Source organism: Parus major, chromosome 6 (genome assembly GCF_001522545.3).
Source record: "Parus major isolate Abel chromosome 6, Parus_major1.1, whole genome shotgun sequence".
Lineage (NCBI taxonomy): Eukaryota > Metazoa > Chordata > Aves > Passeriformes > Paridae > Parus > Parus major.
Genome location: NC_031775.1, coordinates 16,186,547 through 16,206,785, shown reverse-complemented (window position 1 = coordinate 16,206,785; position 20,239 = coordinate 16,186,547). Strand labels below are relative to the sequence as shown.

At 38.3% G+C, this 20,239-nt stretch overlaps 1 protein-coding gene and 1 long non-coding RNA gene across 9 annotated transcripts in view; one reads left to right on the top strand and one right to left on the bottom strand.

The window, feature by feature from the left end:
- Window positions 1-20,232, bottom strand: part of CPEB3 (cytoplasmic polyadenylation element binding protein 3) — an 80,926-nt gene extending 60,694 nt beyond the window's left edge. For 2 of the 8 annotated variants that reach the window (XM_015632562.2, XM_015632565.2), the window contains exons 1-2: window positions 20,090-20,232; window positions 11,106-12,016 (exon numbers count right to left, since the gene is read on the bottom strand). In XM_015632562.2, coding sequence (XP_015488048.1) covers window positions 11,106-12,016; window positions 20,090-20,147 — 969 coding nt within the window. In that variant the 5' untranslated portion in view covers window positions 20,148-20,232. Of the gene's footprint in view, window positions 1-11,105; window positions 12,017-12,246; window positions 12,423-20,089 lie in introns of those variants that run through there. The other 6 variants (XM_015632563.2, XM_033515844.1, XM_033515845.1 and 3 more) reach the window with 4 other exon arrangements.
- LOC117244684 lies at window positions 12,639-15,888 on the top strand. Its single transcript, XR_004498197.1, has 2 exons — window positions 12,639-12,846; window positions 14,603-15,888. It is a non-coding gene; the product is annotated as an uncharacterized LOC117244684 (long non-coding RNA).
- Window positions 20,233-20,239: the final 7 nt, after the last annotated feature.

Genomic DNA, 20,239 nt, shown 5'->3' with positions numbered 1-20,239 from the left:
AAGAGAGGTACTACATTTCATCTGCTCACACAAGACAAGATCTTCAGCTACAGGTCTGGAGAACTGTCCAAACTTACCAGTTACTCATGTGAACTACCCAAGTCTTAACTTTATACTATTATAGCACAATTAATATTCATGATAAATTGAGGCACACAACAATTCACCCTGTCACCTTCTTTCTAAAGGGATTGAGAACAGTTAGGCAGCAAATCTTGCCCATCCTGGGACTTTATCAAGGACATAATCAACCACAGAATCCCAAGCTGCCTCAGACATGTCCATGTAAGGGAAACAGAACTACAGGCTTTCTCAAGCTGCACACCTACTTCAAAACGTGAGTTGAAGACTCCTGTATAGCCAGTGAGATACCAGGCAAAGCTTTTCCTGAAGTGTCATTATGTTAGAAACTCTAATTTAAAAATATTTGCTGTTACATATATGATTATCTGCAAAATTACCAAACTGTGTATACACAACTGAACAGGCAGGAAACAGCAGACAGTAGCAATCCAAAGACCACTTGTAACGTCAAGCTCACTTAGAGGAAGGAAGGGCAGAAGCAGAGCAAAAAAATCCCAAACCAAAATTATGTTTTAATCAGAAGCAGCTCTTTAGATCAATTATAAGTAAGCAATTCCATTTCAGCTTAAATTCTATAAACAAAGGAATTTTTCAAGTGGCAAGTTCTGAATCAGCCCACGTAGAAAAAAAAAAGCTCAATTTAATAACAAATTCGGAATTAATTTATTAAATATATTACCTTCATATGATAATATATTAAAATAGTAACTGAATCAACTATGCATGCTTCCATCCTTTATTGCCTAAGGGGCTTAAAGTCAGAGGATATGAGGAAAAGAATAACTAACTGTATGATGTATAAAATGCCTGAACACTTATATTAAAATTCTTTAAAAAAACCAGAATAAAAAATTCTTCCTCTTAGATAAGAGGCCATGAGCAGTTGTGTTGTCAAGTAGGTGTTACGCATTCAAATTACTGCTGCACATTTGGATTTAATTAAAATAATTCAGAAATCACAAGACACAAGTGTGAGCAACCAATTAACCAAAAGGAAACCTTCTTTATGCAGAAATTGAAAACCATATTCATAGGAGCAGGAAAAGCACTTTCCTTTTACATCATAAGAGCTAAACTGATTAGCACATGGCAAATTTAGTAAAGATTGCTCCAGACAGGAAAAATGTCTTGAGATAAAAGCCTGCCTGACTTGCAACAGAATTCTCCTTTTTTTTTTTTGCATAGGGTAATAAAAACTGACAGGCGCCTTAAGAAAATGTTGCGACAAGGAAAGAACTGGGATGTTCATCCACTTACATATATTCAGGGAAACTGTAGGAAAATCAGCATGAATACCTTCAACAACCAATGTCTAAAAAAAGTCTAGCAAGACTGAGAAAAAAAAAATTTAAAACACCAGAAGAAGTCAGGAGACAATAATGTAGCCGCCATAACTGTTCCTCACATTCACAGAGGAAACTCAGGTAAAGAAGAGTAAACAGAGAAGACAGATAAATAGTAAGAGAAAGCAATGTCATCTATCCAGCTCAGTAATTGATGAGGTGCATGGCAACATCATAACCAAAAGGAGCCAGAGTCAGTAAGGCCAACAATGGAACTACTAACACTAGACTAAGTAACACTGTCACCACTTTCTAGATCTGACCAGCAAAATAAAAATTAAAGAAATGCAATAATTGATGTAGGATATGAAACTAGAGATGACAAACACTGTTTCTAGTTTTTATGACTGAAATTCAAGCATTTTGTCTCTTAGGAAGAACAGAGCAGAAATAATGTAGCATTATGCGTTACTGAAGCAATACCCTGGAAAAGATGATTCCTGCTTCTTGAAAGATTAGGACACGGCTGATCTAACCGGGATCTCCACTGAGCATTTCACATGGTGCTACAGGCAAAGTGACCACATAAATGGAGACAAAAACGTAACCAGTGCAATTGAGATAAGAAAGAAAATGGCAAAACAGGAAAGAACTGCTAGCACTCAACAGAATCTGCTAAAGAAAAGTGAATAATGCTGTTTCTTAAGGGCAAATCTTGAGACCAGTTTTGTTGAGATCACTTGAGATACTTGGAGTGAGCAGTAGGTTATTAAAGTAGAAACACAATAATAATATTTACAAGACATCATCAACCCAGAGGAGATAAGCTCATCATACAAAAAGAGCTGAAGAACTGCAGCAAAACAGACTAATATTTAATAGCACTAACTACAAGGTCACAACCTCAAGGACTCAGTCTTCACCCAAAAGTGGACCTCATCAACCAGTAAGAATGACACAGAAAGGAGAAATACAGGAATTTTTCAGTCAATTTCTGGACAAATAGAAACCATAAATATAAATGTTATGTGTGAAAAAGTAAACAAAATTGTAGGTTGTATGAAAAACTATGTATCTCATATGGTTGCCTTTTGCATCTATGTATGCCTGTATTCATAAAAATAGCTATTTTCACTGTGTTTTTTCTTTTAAATTAATTCTCATTTCTCTACATGTCCAGTGGAGCCAAGGACTGAGCTGTATTTTGAGACATTCACCAGTTCAAGTTTATATTCAAACAAAGCTACTGTGCAAGCAAAATAATTTGCAAGAAAACTTTCCAGTTTCTATACAAAGTGAAGCCTTTCAAAAACATGTAAAATTTACTATAATCAATTTTCAAGAAGTTTTGAATGGCATACACAACAGCAGGTACTTCTCCCTTGCCTAGAAAGAAAAAGTTGTTATATAAGTCATCTACTACTTAGTAAAACCATGTCAGAAGAGTGTGTTCCTGTTTAGACAAGGGAAGTAAGACTGGTCTGCAGAAAGTTGCATCAAAACATCACCTGTAAAATCTGCTGACAATTATGGCAGATTTTTTTACTCAAAAGTCACAGGTACGGCTTTATTTATCAGCAGCCAAAAGCAGCAGAGGCCACCCACCTGAGGACCCTTATCACTAAATGTTGAATCAGGTCCAAACTTTTCAAGATTCTATTTGCAGAAATTCTCATCCACAGAAAGTTAATGGGTATATTGCCATGTTGGATTGTCATATTTGAAAATGCCACAGCTTCCCTTCCATTCTGTACTATAAAAGTCCTACTTTTTCTTGTTCCTGACTTTTGTTTCCTCTACTCTCTTGTTCTCTCTTAGTCTTTCTGCTGCACAGTCAGCTGCTACTTCTGGCTTTGTGAGTTTTAAGAAAAACCCTTTCAGTTACTGTGAGAGGTCTCACTGTTCTCAATTTTTTTTTTTCAATTGTCACAGGAAGAAACAATATGATCCTGGAGAGAATGCATGAGCAAGAGAATTATTTAGCAAGGTGAATTAATTAGGTCAGACTGTTGCAGTCATCATGACTTTAAAACTAAAAGTTATCTTTATAAGTAGTTAAAAAAATTCCAAACCCACAAAGTGTGCTATAAACATTTTACATGATTGGTTATTACACACCTTAATGCTTACTAAGCACATCAATAGATGATACTTGCTTATAAGCCATCTGTTAACATGCTAATAATCACTTAATACATTAAAAATTTGTTAACCCTTTACAAATGTAAAGGTCATGTAGTAAATGGGAGCAACACTAGCTAACTCCACGTTAATTCATTAATGCTTTTAACACATCTCCTTCTCAAAGCAAGATACTTCAGCAGAATGAAGCAGTTACTTTCAACAAGGAATTAGGAATTTTCATTTAATCCAAAACAGTATTTAATCATTCAAGTGTTTTAAAACAAAATATTTACCCTGTTTATTTCAGCAATTTTCAGAAGAAGGTACAATTTCAAAGACTTTCTTTAGAAAATGAGTCTTACCTGCAAAAAAGAGCTTCACTCAGAGAATAAAACCAAGAGAGCTTAGGTGGGTGAATTTCTTTGTTGTCTGACATTTCTCATAATCGATCTCATAAAAGATTGGCTTTAACTTGCCTACAGTGTTGCCAAAAATAACTTTTTAGGATGAATCTTTTTAAGCTGAGTAAGTAATTCTTCCATGTAAGAAATGTGAATTTCACCAGAACATCCATTTATGACAGAAAACAAAATCAAATATAAATGGTCCACAATAAAGCCATAATGAATGCTTTTCTCATTTAAGTCAGATGTGGGTTTTTTGTCAATTTTGTGAAAATCCATCCCTAGACATACATTTTGGAAGCTCAGTTTGGGCATGAGGAAAGAAAATCAGTTCTGCATGTTCAGACTAATTTATCACTTGGTTAAAATATCTAAATTTCTAGAATTTGGAACAGCCAGTATTTCTGAAAATTACATTCTCCCTGAATTTGATTAAACCTACTTAAAACCCCTCATACTAATAATATTGCACAGGACTAAGTGACTATGATTCGGCTTACAACTACAGGCATTTATTGGGCCTTCCTCTGTAACCTGAAGCTTTGCCACAGAAAGGGGAATAGGCCAATTCAAATGAGAAACCTCACTGGGAAAAAAAAAAATAAATCAAAATTCAGGAACAGGAAGAAATAGATGTTTGAAAGCAGCCAAATAGTTCAGGGGTGGATAAAATAAAGAAAAGTAGCCATGCCCACTAAAACCTATTGACAGTGCTCTGTATACATAATTTTCATTAACTTTGTTAAACCAAGAGACCAGAACTGTAGAGCTGATCAAAAGCTTCCTAACTTGGGTGATGAATCATGTACAGTTTATCATACTGACATACAACAGAATCTGTGGTTTTGCTTAAGTAGTTATTTAAAATCTAGGAATTTAAAAGAAAATTGTTGCAAATTCCTGCAAATTTTGCAAAGCCATCCAGGAAAAAAAAAATAGAAAGGGAAGGAGTAAGACCTGGAAGGAGTAAGAATCTGGAAGATTTATGGAGAACGATATACACAGTTGAAGGAAAAGTGGGTATCAAATAAATTTAAAATTTTACTTCTTTTCTCTTCCCTGATGAAATTCTTAATTCCTGACTAATTTCTATGTAGCATAAACTAAAAGTTTTCACAGGAACCAATTTGCTGTCTTCACTTTTTCACACCTAATTTGAGATTCACACAAACAGCAAACTTAAGAGACTGCAGTGGATGTTCTGTTTTCAAAGACCCATTTTCTAAATATTTTAGAAAAAACTACAATTTTTCAGTCTTCTCAGATTGAACATTGAGAAGAAAATGAATTTCCCAAACTCTGTGCCTATTTACCTCTGTAGAATGCACTTCACATCATCTCTTCTAACACTGTTGTGACAAAGCAGATCAATATCTATCCTGATTGGCACAGTGCTTCTCTCCTGTAAGATCTTAAAAAAATTGACAACTTTATTTCTGGAATGTGTTTGAGAAACATGCAGTAAAGGGACAAAGTCACTTGTCCACAACAAGGAGGAAAAGGAAGACATCAATTAATTGTGATTTACAAATTCTACTTCTGGCTTGTAGGAAAAGAGAGACTCATCTAACTGAAACTTATGAAAATGAAAACATTGACCAAGTCTGACCAAACACAAGCAACATTTCTGTGACCTTTCACAGCTTGCATTTTTAAAATTCTAAAATTTACACATAATAATAAAATGATTACACAAATGAAGATCTAATTCTATATACAAAAATTTTACATTCTTCTAACTACCGAGACAACTGCTTAGTACCAGTACGTACAGCATTTTAACAATTGCTTAAAAGCAATGCTTTTTTAAAACACGGAAAAATTAGATTTAAAAAAATAATGAAACAAAATGTGGCAATACTATCCTAAATTTAGGTACAGAATGTGTAAGATAGCCTAAAAACCGTAAAGTCTAGAATAGAAGCAAAATTCAGATCACTTTCAAACTTTAAACTAAACAGCGCTATATTTTAGCTCCCCCTTAGTATAGGTCTGCTAGGAATTACTCTTGAGTGAACTTAATGTAAGGAGAGCTATTTTCCCAACTGCTAACAAATGGAAATATTCATCATTCATTCAGCAAACTCTTTTTTTTCCATGAAAACCACCAGAACCTGAAAACACTACTTTTTGAGGTCTCTCTTCCTCTTACATTCCATTCACAAAAGCAGTCTAGGCAAAAACATGAAAACTGGGAGAGATGATCCAAGAAGGGAAATAGCAAAACGAATTCCATGCCCTTCACCTTCCCTTCTACAGTTCCTCCCAAAGAAAGAAAAATCTTTTATCAAATCTTTAAGACAGAATTACTGATTCACTGTTCGATATTAATACTTTTAATGTTTTTAAGGAAGTCCTGTCTGTGTATGGAGTTGATCAGAATATCAGCTGATTACTGAACTCAGACCTTTCCTCTACCTTCACTAACTCTGACAGCTTAACTATGACTGGTTACTCTAAATCAAAACTCTGATCAATAAGCAATTAGTGCTCAATCATCCCACTTTGAGTATGAAACAGCCATGTGCTTTTTTTCCTGTACCATTACTATGCTTTAGTTAATTTGAAAATGCAGACATTTACAATTCAATCAAATTTAAAATCTAGCAAATAATTGTAAAACACTTCACAACTGCTTAGCTAGGACATCATGTGTTACTTGTATCTGTTACACTGGAAGACTACTGAGATGTCACAATACGTGTTTCCACATTTTAGTATTCAGAATCTGGCTACAAACAGTGATAGCTAACAGTACCAACAGAAGCATGTAAGAAAGGTGGGGGGGGAAATAAAAGCAGACCTAAGTACTTTCCGCTTTTTCTTTTCTTTTTGTACATAAAATTGCAGGCTGTCAGTACTTGTGCGTCATCATGCAAGAAAAATTAAGACTGCACTACATGTTAAGAAATAGTTTTTAAGGTAACAGAAACACTACTGTGATTACCTATAAAACTATCAAGACGTTAGAGCCCAGAATGACAAATTTAGACTAAAGAAATACAGTGTTTTAAAAATTCATCTTTAAATAGACTTATTACATAGTTGCATACAACTATTTCTGACTGAAAAAACCCTCTAGATTTAGAAAAGGTTTTTTAAATTAGTCACCAGTGTATTAGCCAGTAAAACTCCTTTACTCATAAACACAAAACTTTAACTGTTACATTCATAAACGTTTCAACACTTGAAGTCTATATTTATACATACATACACATATTTAAACACAAACTCACTGCATATTAGAATTGGCATTTTGTTTAAGTATGAAATATTGAAATTATATAAATTTTCTAAATTTAGCTTATAATTTTATCTGGTCCAGATTAATTCCAACTGAAAACAATGAGGAAAAGAACACCACAACAAAAGACATGCCCAAAAGTACTTTCTCAGTCTCCATGCAAAAGATAGCATATTAAAACTATCTTTGTACACAATAAACACCACCTTATTTATTTCTGCTAGGAAAATATTTATCAGTAAAGCTGCCAAGAATGGTTTGATGCATGCCAGAATCTTCAGAGCACAAACTGCAAAGCTTTTTTTGTTTCTAAACAACATTACTTGGAAAACGGCAAAACTCAGCACAGTTTCTGGAAAACTGTTGCAGTGTTGCTATAACTAAAAATCCACAAGGTAGAAATACTTAATTAGAATACTGGTCTGCAAACATTTAACTCCTTCTGTATCTTCCCTGCAAAGAGAATGTCTTATCCTTCCCTCCATGGATCTATTTCAGGCACTATCAATCCTCCTAACCCCACAAGCCGTGTCCCAATATCTTCACATGGTCAAAAGCTGAAAGGAATACACTATTTACCTGAGATGAGTGAAGGGAAAGAGAATAGTGGAAGCAGCTCAGAAGCAGGAGATGACAATAGTTCTGTACAAGCCCCACCACTCTGCTGGAAAATGGAACTGAGCCAGTGCCAGGAGAATGGTGATCCAGGGAGAATGCCAGCCTCAAATGCCAGAGCTGAGGATCACCTAACATAATAGCACAACCTGACCACTTGCCACACGACAGTCAGAGACCCTTCACCTGAACCACTCAGAAGCCAAAGAACATTCAGAAGAACAAGCTGGCCATGTTTTTGTACTTCCTATCTGGCCTAGTTCCACATCTGCTCCATGATCTCGTCTCCAGCTCTTACTTGCTGCATTACATTTCACTCCAGACTGATCACTTCTCTTTTTGCTTTCAACTATCAGCTTTGTATCTCTGGGGTTTTTTTTATACATTGCAGTCAATTTTTCCCAATAAGTATATGAATATGGTTTCCTTCAAAGCATTTTTAATGGCCTTTCCAACCAATCACAAGGCAAACACCAGGATAATTCCTACCAAGTAGCATTTTAAAACTTCTGATATGTTCTGCAGCACAACTCCTTGGGACAGACACCAATTGGTTTTAACGTACAAGATGCGCTAAAGTATTACTCAAATAAAGGGATGAAAATATCTAGCATATTGCATTATATACATGTTTTAAGAGAAATATTTTCAAATTGAACATTTTTTCCTAGAACAACATATATCAATAGCTGAGTATCAACTGTCTTCAAATATTACAGACTCAGAACACAAATCTCAGTTATAGATCATTTCTGATCAAAATTTGTGATCACTGCAAAGACCTGAACTAAAAAACAGCTCTCCCCGATGTTATTTCAAAAAGTGAACATATTAATAGTTTTCTTCTTTCTTAAAAGACTCATAATCTTAACATAAAGTAACAGGTTTATGTTAAGATAAACAAAAGAACAAAGAACTTGCTAATGTGCATAAGTGCTTTGCTAGAAAGTTTACTAGAAGGTGTTTCTAAAGTAGCTCAAAACCACACAGTTATGGAGGGTGGCAGATGTAAATGGACAAACCTGCCAGAACTACTTGATAGTGCTGACAAGCAGAACTTACTGTGTCAACATATTGCCCAATTTAGGGGGGAAAAGAAGAGAAAAGACAACCAGAACCTTGGCAGCAAATATTAAACTCTTAGACTGAATTGAATTTCATTTTTATCAGCGTAACTAAACAGCTGCCTCCTACCAGTAGTATGGTTTCAAGATGTCTGGCATTTTGTTAAGTATAGTAGCAATCAACATTAACCCAGATTACAATTTTTAATAAGCAAAATTCAGCAGCTTGTATTAAAAAAAAAAAAAAAAAAAAAAGAACCTAATAGGAAAAAGAAATTACAAGTGTTCTGAGTCTCAGAAATCAGACTGTTATACCAGCTGGTACTGAGAATAGCCTAAGCATTTGCTTTCAGTTGAACATGAAAATACCAGGTTAAATTCACAAAGAAGAAAACAAGTTTCCAATTTTACATATTGGCTAATACTTTAGTTTTTTGAAACATTAATTTCCAAATCAAAAGAACTTTTCTTTAAAAACAGTTAGCTATTTTTCTTCCTCGTGATGAGTCAATAGCTGCCAGTTTAATTTGTGACAATATACAGTCACAGTAATAAAGTTCTGTATTCATTAAAGATGTATCTCACTAACCAAACCACAGAAATAAGATCATTTACTGTTGTTTTCACAACTAATTCAAACATACCAAAATTTGTAATGTTTTACATGTAGACAATTAAGAATACTTGTAAACTGAAACACATTTCCCACTCCTAAGAAATGACTGGGAGCTATTAGCTTTTGTGGTGCTGTGCTCTGTGCAACATAGTATTTACACCAGGCATATTGTGTCTAAAGTGTAATCTTCCTCCAGCCTTAAGTGCTTCAGAGACATTAACCAGCAGCTCACCAGAAGCCACTCCACCTTCATTTAGGGCAGCCAATAAAAAAATTGCAACTCTCCCTTTAAATAGAATGAAGCAGCAAAATGAAATTTCAGGGCTGACTATAAGATGTCCTCTTTGAATAGGACTGGAAAGTGCATATATTTTACTTCAACAGTCTCCTAAAGTAATGGGGGTGCAGGTGCATTTGTTTGATTTTTTTTTTTTTTTTTTACTGTGCTTCTAAAACTAAGTGACAATCTGAATGCTATTCTTACCAAACTGGTAAGTTGAAAATTTTTGAGAGATCATACTTCCTTGAGAAAACAACTACCTAAAGAGCAAGCGCATATGAATGATTTAACTGTATTTCAAAGCACAAAATTTTGACTTGTCTGACACCAAAACAGCTAAGCTAGGAAAAGTCCAGGATTCACTTCACCTAGTATAGATATAACTGCAAGCTCTGCTTTTTTTCAACCTAAAATGGATTTCACACCATGACAGGTTTCATTCTGCATTAAAATTGCAAATCTTCCATTTGGCCCAGTTTCAGCTGCAATTGATCTGCTTTGTCGTCATAGATTTAAAAAAAACAGTGAAGGGCACTGCAGCTTTAAATATTTCAGAGCTATGTAGCTAGTAAATAGACTCCATTGCAATATGGCTCTGAAGGTCGTGTCCTATTGTCTCTTTTCTCTGCAAATATTCTGAACAGCATAAAATGGTTTATTTCATACAATACCTCCCTGCCATTTCAAAATCATGTCAATTGTATTAGGCATTTCCTTACTGGAAAGGACAGATACGCCACTCTTTCCATACACACCCACGCTGCTTTGAGATGTATTCAAAACGTCCACTGTGAATATAACAGCAGGGTGTACGTATTAGATGTACACAGCTTTTCATATGGATGCCTTATGCAAACAGACTCCCTGTTAAATCCCACCACAACATAAGGACAATTAGTTATTGCAATGGTGATAAAATAATCAACTGAATTTCAGGTCAAGAAGCATCTTTGGTTAAAATTAACAGCCCAGCTAGAAAACTGAAGCCAGCAATTTCAACATCTCAGCTTTCTCACATATGGGAGAATATGAAAAAAAATTCTAACACAGCACCAAAGGGAACATAGTCTGCTGAACCTGTTTTTCATGAAGGCTACTACCTTTCAGATGCTAAAGAAAGAGCAAAAAACAACAATAAAAAACCTCCATGCGGCACATTTAACAGTAAGTTACAAGAAAAATAAGATTTTAAACCTTAATCTAGAATTTGAAATCTTTGTGTATGCACTCCCTAGGTTCAACCCCACTTCTTTCATGTAAGGTGACTATTTGATGAAAATATGAGTTATGGAGAGGCCACTCAGACAGAACAGTAACATGAAACACAGCCCTACAAAAAATACAAATTTGTGATAGCTGTCATCATGCAGAAGGTGCGTGTAGTCATTTACCTGAAAAGGCAACAGATTGTTGCCATTGTCCGTCCTGAACGCGTTGTCTTCCATCCAGGATTTGGGGGTTAAGGGTGCAGCCCGTGGGAACTTCGGTGGGGCAATGACATTGCTGGAGAAGGGTTTTTTAAGGGGTGAAATGGGATTGAGGGGGGAGGGCACGCCGACTCCCACTCCCACGCCAACCCCCACTCCAACTGCCCTTCGAGGGTCCCTACCAGCCTGCAGCCCACCCCAAGGGTTGGAAGGTGTACTCCAAGCTGCGTTTTGATGGTTATTCCAGCTGGAGGAGGAAGAAGAAGAAGCAGAGGAGGAAGACGGTTTGCTGGTCATGATGGGCTGATGGCTGTAAGCAGCATTTCTCTGGGCAAAAGGTGCCTGATTAGGACTCACAGGTGACCTCCGCTGCTGCTGCTGCTGCTGAGCTTGCTGCTGCTGCTGCTGATGTTGGTGGTGCTGAGTCTGAGCTAGGCCAATCTGAGGTGAGAAAGTGCCACCAAATACAGGGTTGACGTGGTGTGGAAAATTCTGGAAAAGCATTGTCCCGTTGACTGGAGTAATCCCTTGGAAAAAGCTATCATCCACCGTGTTTGTGGTCCCTGTAGACCAGGTGCTGCCAAACGAGGGAGACAAGGAGGTGCCGGCTGCAGGTTCTTGTTGAGGCTGGTGAAAGCTCAAGCCAGGCAAAATGGGAGACTCCATCTGCATCTTCTCCTTGCTATTTTGGGAAGGAGCTGATGTGCCGATACTAGTCACTGAACTGTTGTCTTCTGGTTTGGGTGTCTCCGACGAGATGGGTGTAGAGGGGGCTTCTGCTGAGTTTGGATCTTGCTGCTGCTGCTGCTGCCGCTGCTGCTGGGGCTGGGCTTTGCTTTTGTCCATCAGTAAATCATCCTGCATGGTTTGCGCAGCTGAAACAGTAGGGGAAAAAAACCACAAAGACAGATTATTAACATTGTCATTCATACCACAAGCCAGTCTGTTTTAATCATTTGCCAGCCAAAAATCTCGTCCTATGTACTATGTACTATGCTACAGCATATTGCAAGGCAAACCCGTAATCTTCCCCCTCCCCCATTTAGGAATATGTAACCTTTGATCGTGCTAGATTGCCTTTAAAATATTTTTTAAGATGCTTCACCCTTTTTGATGCCTTGTTTCCCTTCAATCTAAATGAGAGATGTGCTTATAGGGCAGAGATATACAGCAATTTCGCCACGTCTCTTTTCTCTTACACCGGAACTCAGAGCTCTCACCCTGCAATGAGAAACTGATTCTGGTTCCTGTTTTTCCAAGCACCCTCCTCCTCCACCTCCTCCCCCTGGTTATTTGCATACGTCAATAAATACTGCTGCGTCCTTCAGCAAGGTTAAAAAGACACCAGTCTTCGCTCTTCTCCACCCCCTTTTCTATTAGGGGACCTTTAAAGGAGCCGGGTACCGATTTTCCTTAATTAACAAGCAAGCTTGCAGTGACTGAGGTTTATCGGAGCGAGAGCGCCCAGGGACGCTGGCGCTGATACGGGAGCGGCTCCTCGCTGCACAATCGCTTCCTGCCCGCTCCTGCCCCAGCCCGCGCCGGCTCCGGGCAGCGGAGGCGATGGCACAGCCGGGAAGGGGGGCCGCGGGGCGGAGACACTTCGTGTACAAAGCCACCGATGGGTGTTAGATTTGCCTTCCGTGACCTTACGATCTCTCCGCGTAAAATGCTATTTTACATCAAAGCAGTCCTTTACTTGAAGGTATAGCTGTCTACTCGCTCTATTTATATACATACCCGCTCTATTTATACACATACATATGAAATCATCGGTGATTTGTCCATTAGAAAAACATAAGGTCAAAATTAGCAACCTGGGAGGTATTATTAGACTGTGATCTTTCTAATCCTTTCAAATGAAATATAAAACCAGGGAAAATCGAAATATTTACAATATACACATGCTGCATGTTAAAAATAATCTTTATATGTACAAGACAAAGACGAGTGATGCAAATTATTTGCTAAATGAATACATACGTTTAAACTTTAGAAAGGTAATGTATGTGGAATGGGTGAGGCTTATATCTGCTAGAAAAGGTGCTCTATAGGACAGATCACATAATTTTATTATTATTTTGAGACCCAATAGTACTAATACAATACAGACATCAATGAACAGCGATTGTATGAAATCACAACAGGAACCTCCATATTTTGCAGGGCTTTAGTCGATTGAGGAGATCATTCCAAATCTCAAAAGTATTTTAAATGAGCCCCAAATCACTTACTTTAATTGAGTAACTATGTCAAAGATGGTCATTGCTGAATACCTAACTGCATTGCTATTGAGTTAATCACATGCCATTTACATGCCTAAGACCGCGTTTTTCAGGATTGTTTTTGTAATGCAACAATGTAACGCCAAATCAATTAACTGTTTAAAAAAGGTGGCAAAGTGTGAAACTGTCGACACTGTCCTTTCTGACGTCACATAGTCCAGGTGTATCTTACATTTTTTGTTCTTTCCTTTAAATATCTTCTGAGGCACATTTAACACATTTTAGTTAAAATGAATGACAGGAGAGGTTTCTGGTACCTAGTAAGTTACTGCTTATGCTCCCCCTGATTTACCAGTTCAATATGTAAAGCGAGCAGCAAGGCTTCCTGAGCAGACTATGCTGTGAGACAACATTAAGCTCCTAAGGACAGGGTAAACCATTGCATCTGTTCCAGGCAGCGCTGCTGCTGCTGCTGGGAGTGCAGAAAACCTTGCAAGGCATTTTAAAGCAATGCTGCAGTAAACCACAATATACCACGCTCTGTATGTGTAACTTTCCATTAGCTTCACTTCTACCCACATCACTATTACTCCTAAGGCTACATAAAACTACTGATGATTCCACATCAGAGGGAGAAAAGGATTATGTGTATCCCTCTCCCCTGGGTCTGAGCTATCAGTATAAAAATACACTTAGAGAGAAAAACACAGCAGCTGAAATGTTAAAATTCTGTCGTCAATAAAGTTATATTTAAATTAGTTAGTCACTAGGTTATCTATAGTGGCTAGCACAGCAGTTGCTTCAAATCTGTACCTTGACTTAGCTAGCTGGTTATGAACTTTCTCCTAAGAACTGTGGTTCATATTCCCTTCCATATTGCTTCTTAAAGGCAAAAATCACTGCACAGTTCAACCCTCCTGTCAAGGTCAAGACCTTACTTTAATGAATGAAGCCAGTCCAAATGAAAAAATACTGGTTAATAAATGACTTTGAAAGACAGGCCAGTCAATGTCTAATGTTGGACTAGTATGCAGTACTCTTGATTATTTGCTGGTGTAAGTATTTGTACAAATTCACAATCCAGTACAGGAAATCTATATCCCCACAGCAATACCAACTCCATTTGCATGCAGAAACCCACGCAGCCAACACAGAAATGTTTAAGGAACAGTTACCTTTGAATTTTCTGTATTTAAAGATCAACAAAACGACAGTATATTTATTTTCTTCTTTCAGGTTTGGTATATGACAAACAGTCGACCAGTCTGGCAAGAGCACTTTGACAACTGGAAGCTTTCAGCGCATGCTCTCCCAAAGAATCATGGGGTTTGAAGTCTTACCTACAGAGCATTCCACTGCTGCTTCCCGAAAGGAAGAGAGCTCGAAAGGAAAAACAAAAATATGTGCACACTCCCTCTTCCTAGGGAAAACTGCTGCAATCTGAATCATCAGCTCTGAGAAAATATCTGACAGACCGAGCTGAAAGTGACTAACTAAATATGAGCTTTTAAACAGTCTGATTTAGAAGCCCAGATCAAACAGCCACCTATTCAGAACAACTGCTAGACAAAGAAATAATTCCAGTATTTCCAAATTTACCTTACAAACTCCTAGCATAAAAAATAAATTATAAGCTCATACCAGCTATAAAATTTACAGCTATTACAAAGGAAATCGTGTCATGTTGCTTAGCTGAAGAATATATTAAATAATAATGTCTCATAATATAATTTCTAAATATATTCTGAAACACAAATAGGTCAAGTATGAAAATTTAAAAACAAATCAAAATCAGTACACAGGTGAAAAGCTGTACTATTTGAACAATTTCCAATTTTCAAATTACAGCTTTTTCATTACTGAGTTGCTACTACACTGAAAAGTCTACCAAAAAAATAATCTGCTCAGAAGAAAATCAAGGTGTTAATATTACTATTTAACATTCCATCTATTCTGTACATGGTGGTGCCACACTTCATCTTCCTCCCTTTCACTACCCACCATCTACATATCCCAGCCTCTACATCAATACACAGCTTGACAGGAGTTCTTCTCATAAGATATTAATATTGTGATCATTAATGTAGGTCAGGAAAAATTTTCAGAATTTCATTCACTGGCACTTGGTGTTCTGTTTTTCACTAGTCCATGAATTATTCTGCATATTTATACTGGGTAATTCATAATACTACTTATTCAGACCAAATAGTAATGCTCATAAGGAAATACAGAGTTGAAATCAGAAGTGTGAAAATACCTAAAAGTGCAGGCTGATTTTCCAAGGATGAAATATGCATAGCTTTGTGCATGAAAGAGAAATGACTAAAGCTGAGAAAGATAAATTAGGGCAGTTGAAAGTGAGTTGCTCTAACACTTATGTCTCTGCTTTCTGCACCCTGTTTATGTTGGACTGTATGGTCTGCCTGCCCTACATCAACACTGTAATTAAGAGTTTCTCAACACTTGTTCTAACCTGTTTGTGCTACTCTGAATCATTAAAGGCAGCAAAACTGCTTTCTTACTGCAAGTGAAAATACTTAGCTTTATGAACTATCCCACCTCTCATAGGGCTGGCTCTTGGCATTCTATGCCCCTCCTTTATGTCCTCATTTACTTGTGGGTTATTGCTTTTCAGATGATTTGAGGATTCACATGCAAGGGACCACACTGTTGCTGTCAGTTCTTCCCACGAGACAGTTTCACTTGATAGATCATCATAATCATTAGGATAAGAAAAAGCACTCCAGAACCAAAGAAAATCAACATGAAAAGACAGTTTTTGATCAACTAGCCACTAGAAGAAAACATTTTTTTTTTGTTTCTAGCAACCAACTCCCTCATAACTGGAAGTTAAAAGATAGTAATGACTGCTGAATCAGACCACAAGAGCTGAATTCAATCTGGTATATGAATTACTTGACCTGGGCCAGTTCCAAAGAAACAAATGTAAGAAAGGCCCAAATAAGCCAAATGAATTCAATTAGCATTGTATAAAGTGTATTTTTATTTTAAGGAATTCATTACGATGCAACTTAAGCCTCTTTAAGCCTCCTGTGACTAACAAACAAAGCTAGTCTTTTTGACAGAAAGTGACTATTCCAACTAGCTTGAAGGTTAAAATGAAGTGTTATGGTACTGAAAAGAAGACAAGTTTTATTGTAGAAACCCATTTTTCAACTTAGATTAGTTTCACTTTAGATTAATTGAGGGCTACTAATATTTTAAAAAATTGAACCAAGAAGATGAAACATGCCTAACTGACCTTGTAATGTAATTTTACATATTGCTATCATAGCAGTTAACATTTTGCCAAAATAGAATACTCCTACATTGCCAGGTTACTTAGCTTTTTTGTAAACAGTGAATAATTTCCACACTTTTAGTACTGCCAGGTCAGAAGAACCATGTTAAGGGACAGGTCCTTATACCTACAGGACAAATACAAGAATATTTGTCCTTTTTTCCTCTTTTTCAGGCCTCACTGAAATAGTCATATGTACATATACATTTAATCTACCTCCGTGTCATTCTTTCAGTAATTGCTTGTCAACTTATTTATTAAGCTTAAATCTGTTAAAATTTGTTATCAAACCATTTAGTATTTTTAAAAGTTGATATTTTGCAGTAAATCCAATAGCCAATTTGAGGGCTCAATTTTAAGCCCTAAAGAGCTTATATTTTGGTGATTTTCATAAAGTTCTATACTTGCCTTAAAATGTGCAGTTTTACTGAATTTACTTAAAATGGCTGCTACCTCCAGTCAGTGTCTGGGAGCTGAGCTCTGGCAAAGCTCCAGGAAGAGCAGCCACTTTCCCTCACTCTGCTCTGGTCAAACAGAGCCTGTTCCCAGGAGAGTCCTCTCAGCTCAAATGTAGCCACAGACAGCCAGGTGCAGGTAAGAGCTGACAGAGTGAGGCAGAGTGAACAGCAGAGAAACGGAAGGAAGAAACAAAGAAGGATCTATTAAGGCATGATATAAGAAGCAATAGTTTAAAAATGATAAAAAATAAAAAATGCAAGAGGCAATCTGAGATTTACAGTGGAAATTACCAATGCAAAGAAGGAAGCATTAAGAACAAAATGTGGAAAGAAAATTAAGAGAAAATGGGGATGGGGAAGAGTGAAGGAGAAGATTGTGGGGGAGAATAAAGCAAGCATTTGAATAGAGCAGCTGCATATCCAGTCTTGCTAAGGAGAACAGAGAAGGATAAAATGACAACTCTTGCTCTGTCTGGGTGTAAGGAAGTGGTTTTTTATGATTTTAAAACCAGTTGGTTATATAAGTATTTTGATTCTGGAAAGAGTAGACAAAGAACATATAGTCCATGCTGGCCAACAGTTTCCACAAATTGGTTTTGGTATTTCAGAATCTTCAAGCTATTTATGGGATGTTAAGGGGTCTGCCATAACAGAATGTGTTGGGTTGTAAGGGTCCTTTAAAGCTCCTCTACTCCAACCTCCCTGCAATGGGTAGGGATGTCTTCAACCAGATCGGGTTGCTTAACCTGACCTTAAATGTTTCCAGGGATGAGGAATCTGGCCTCTCTCTGGGCAACCTGTGCCAGTACTTTACCACCCTCATCGAAAAAGATTTGTTCCTTATGTTCAATGTAAATCTACCGAATTTTAGTTTAAAACCACTAAAAAGCTTGTCCAATTTTACTTTCACTTTTATCCTATTAAGATTTTATTTTTCACATTTGGAAAAAAACAATAGAATTTATAAGGAAAAAAAAAAATATGTCCAAGCCTACTGAGTGCTCATTATTTGACCTGATATTCAAGTTTTGTCCAGCCCAGTCTTGTAATATGTTCCCGTGCCAGTGGTAAAGCAAAGCAGCCACCCTTGTCACAGACAGATTCTTAGCCTCAAATGGTAGCCAAGTGATCCTGGGTTCTGGTTCCATTTCTTCAGGTAAATATTCTTCACAGCTATTATTAGCCACTATGACCTTTATCATAAATGGCAGGCAACCAGCATATCCTTTCAACTTCAAAGCAAACATACAGAAACTGCACAAACCACATACTCCTAGAGATAAAACCAGCTTCCCTATTTCCATTTGTAACACTTGACAATAAATATAAAAAAAACTAAGCTAGGCTAGCCTAGCTACTCAATGTTCTGGCCAATAGACAATGAGCTTATTCCAGACCAAGAATAGGAACCAGAAACTCTTGATATCCAATATTGCTCTTACATGCCGCAGACAGCTGTAATTGGGACAGTGTGTATTAGGATCTCTTCCAGGAGGAGGTCACGGCCCTGTGGTTTACTCAGGCCACTGTACAGTCAACACTCCTCAGCAGTGGTAGCAACACTGAATTTTATGGTCCCAAGAATAAGTACAAAATAAATTTTCTGGGACAGGATGCTGATGCCTTCCTCCTACCTGTTTCTATACCTCCTGTGAGGAACATTTACATCTCTGTAAATACTTCAGTGTTCCTCTTTATGATATTTGTAGCAATTAGAAAATTAACAACACCCTTACTATTATGCACATAATACTACTTACAAGTCCAAGTCCAGGTGTTTTACACAGAGTTTGACAACACTTTTCTCTCTCCAGAGACTCTCAAAACCAGACTGATTTGTCCCTAGCTAAGGCAGCACGATCAAAGAATCCAGTTTTAATATTCCCTAAACTTGCCCTCCTATTCCACCTGATGTCTGCTGTCACAAACATGCAAAAGCTTGATCTCAGCCACGAACAGCTGTAGGTTGATGCAGCTGCACAGTTGCACCCCGGGCTTGGCCCTGAAAATTACAACCTTGAACAGCAACTGCAGTGTAATTTACACAAGGTATAGAGATTAGTTTCATACAGTAAAACTTAATATAAAAGCTATTCTTTAAAAATAAAACCTGAAAATGAAATTTAAAAGTTGATTTTTACTAACTAATCTTTCCAAGAATCTGTCATGTCACAACACCCTCTGAATCCAAACAGGCTATTGCCTTTGCTTCGGGAGCATGACGTGGAGGCAGGAAACAAACAGCTATGGTGGAGATAATTGGAAAGGCAACTTCTTTCCAGTTACTATCCACCTCTTTGCTCTATAAAGGCCTTTCAGCTTCTAATCTTCCAGTTTTTCAGATTGTGACGGTCTAAGTTGATTTATGAACATACAACAAATTTTAAAAGCACCTTAGAAGGACTTTTCCCCTTTGGAAGCACACCAACAAACTCAAAAGAGAGCGTTGCCATTACCACCGGCCGTGCCATCCCTCACCCCACTTGCACACAGAAGCCAGGAGTCACCGGGCCTCCATCGAGCACCAAGTGCCACTTACAAGGACGCTTGTCCTTGTCATCGACAACACCACCACTGAAACGGATTCATTTCCCTTCTACCGTTCCAACCACCGCCCTTCTGGGCAGCGCGGACGGGACTGGTACCTGGCAGGGTCCCCTCCCTGAGGGAAAGTCGCAGGGCCCGGCGGCCAAGCAGAGGCGGGGGCCGCCTGCACCTGTTCGGCGACGGCGGGGGAGGGGGCGGGGAACGGGGGATGCTCCCGCCCGAGGGGGCCCCTACGGGAGCGGGGAGGGGGCAGAGCAGACGGCCCAGCCTCTCCCTCCTTCCTTCCCTCCCTCCCTCCCTCCCTCCACCCGTGAGGGGTCCCGGCCGGCGGCGGGGAGCGTCAGGAGGGGCGGCAGCCGCCGGGCGCGGACCTTCCCCCCGCAGACCCCGCTCGGCCACCCCGCCGCGCTCCCGTACCTGCCCCGCGCGCGGAGCCAGGCAGCGACTGCGCGACGGCGGCGGCGAGGAGAGACATGGGCAGGGCAGGGGGAGCGCCCGCCGGACCTTTAAACCCGCGCCGGCGGCGGGACTACAGCTCCCAGCGGCGGCAAGACTGCGGCGGGACTA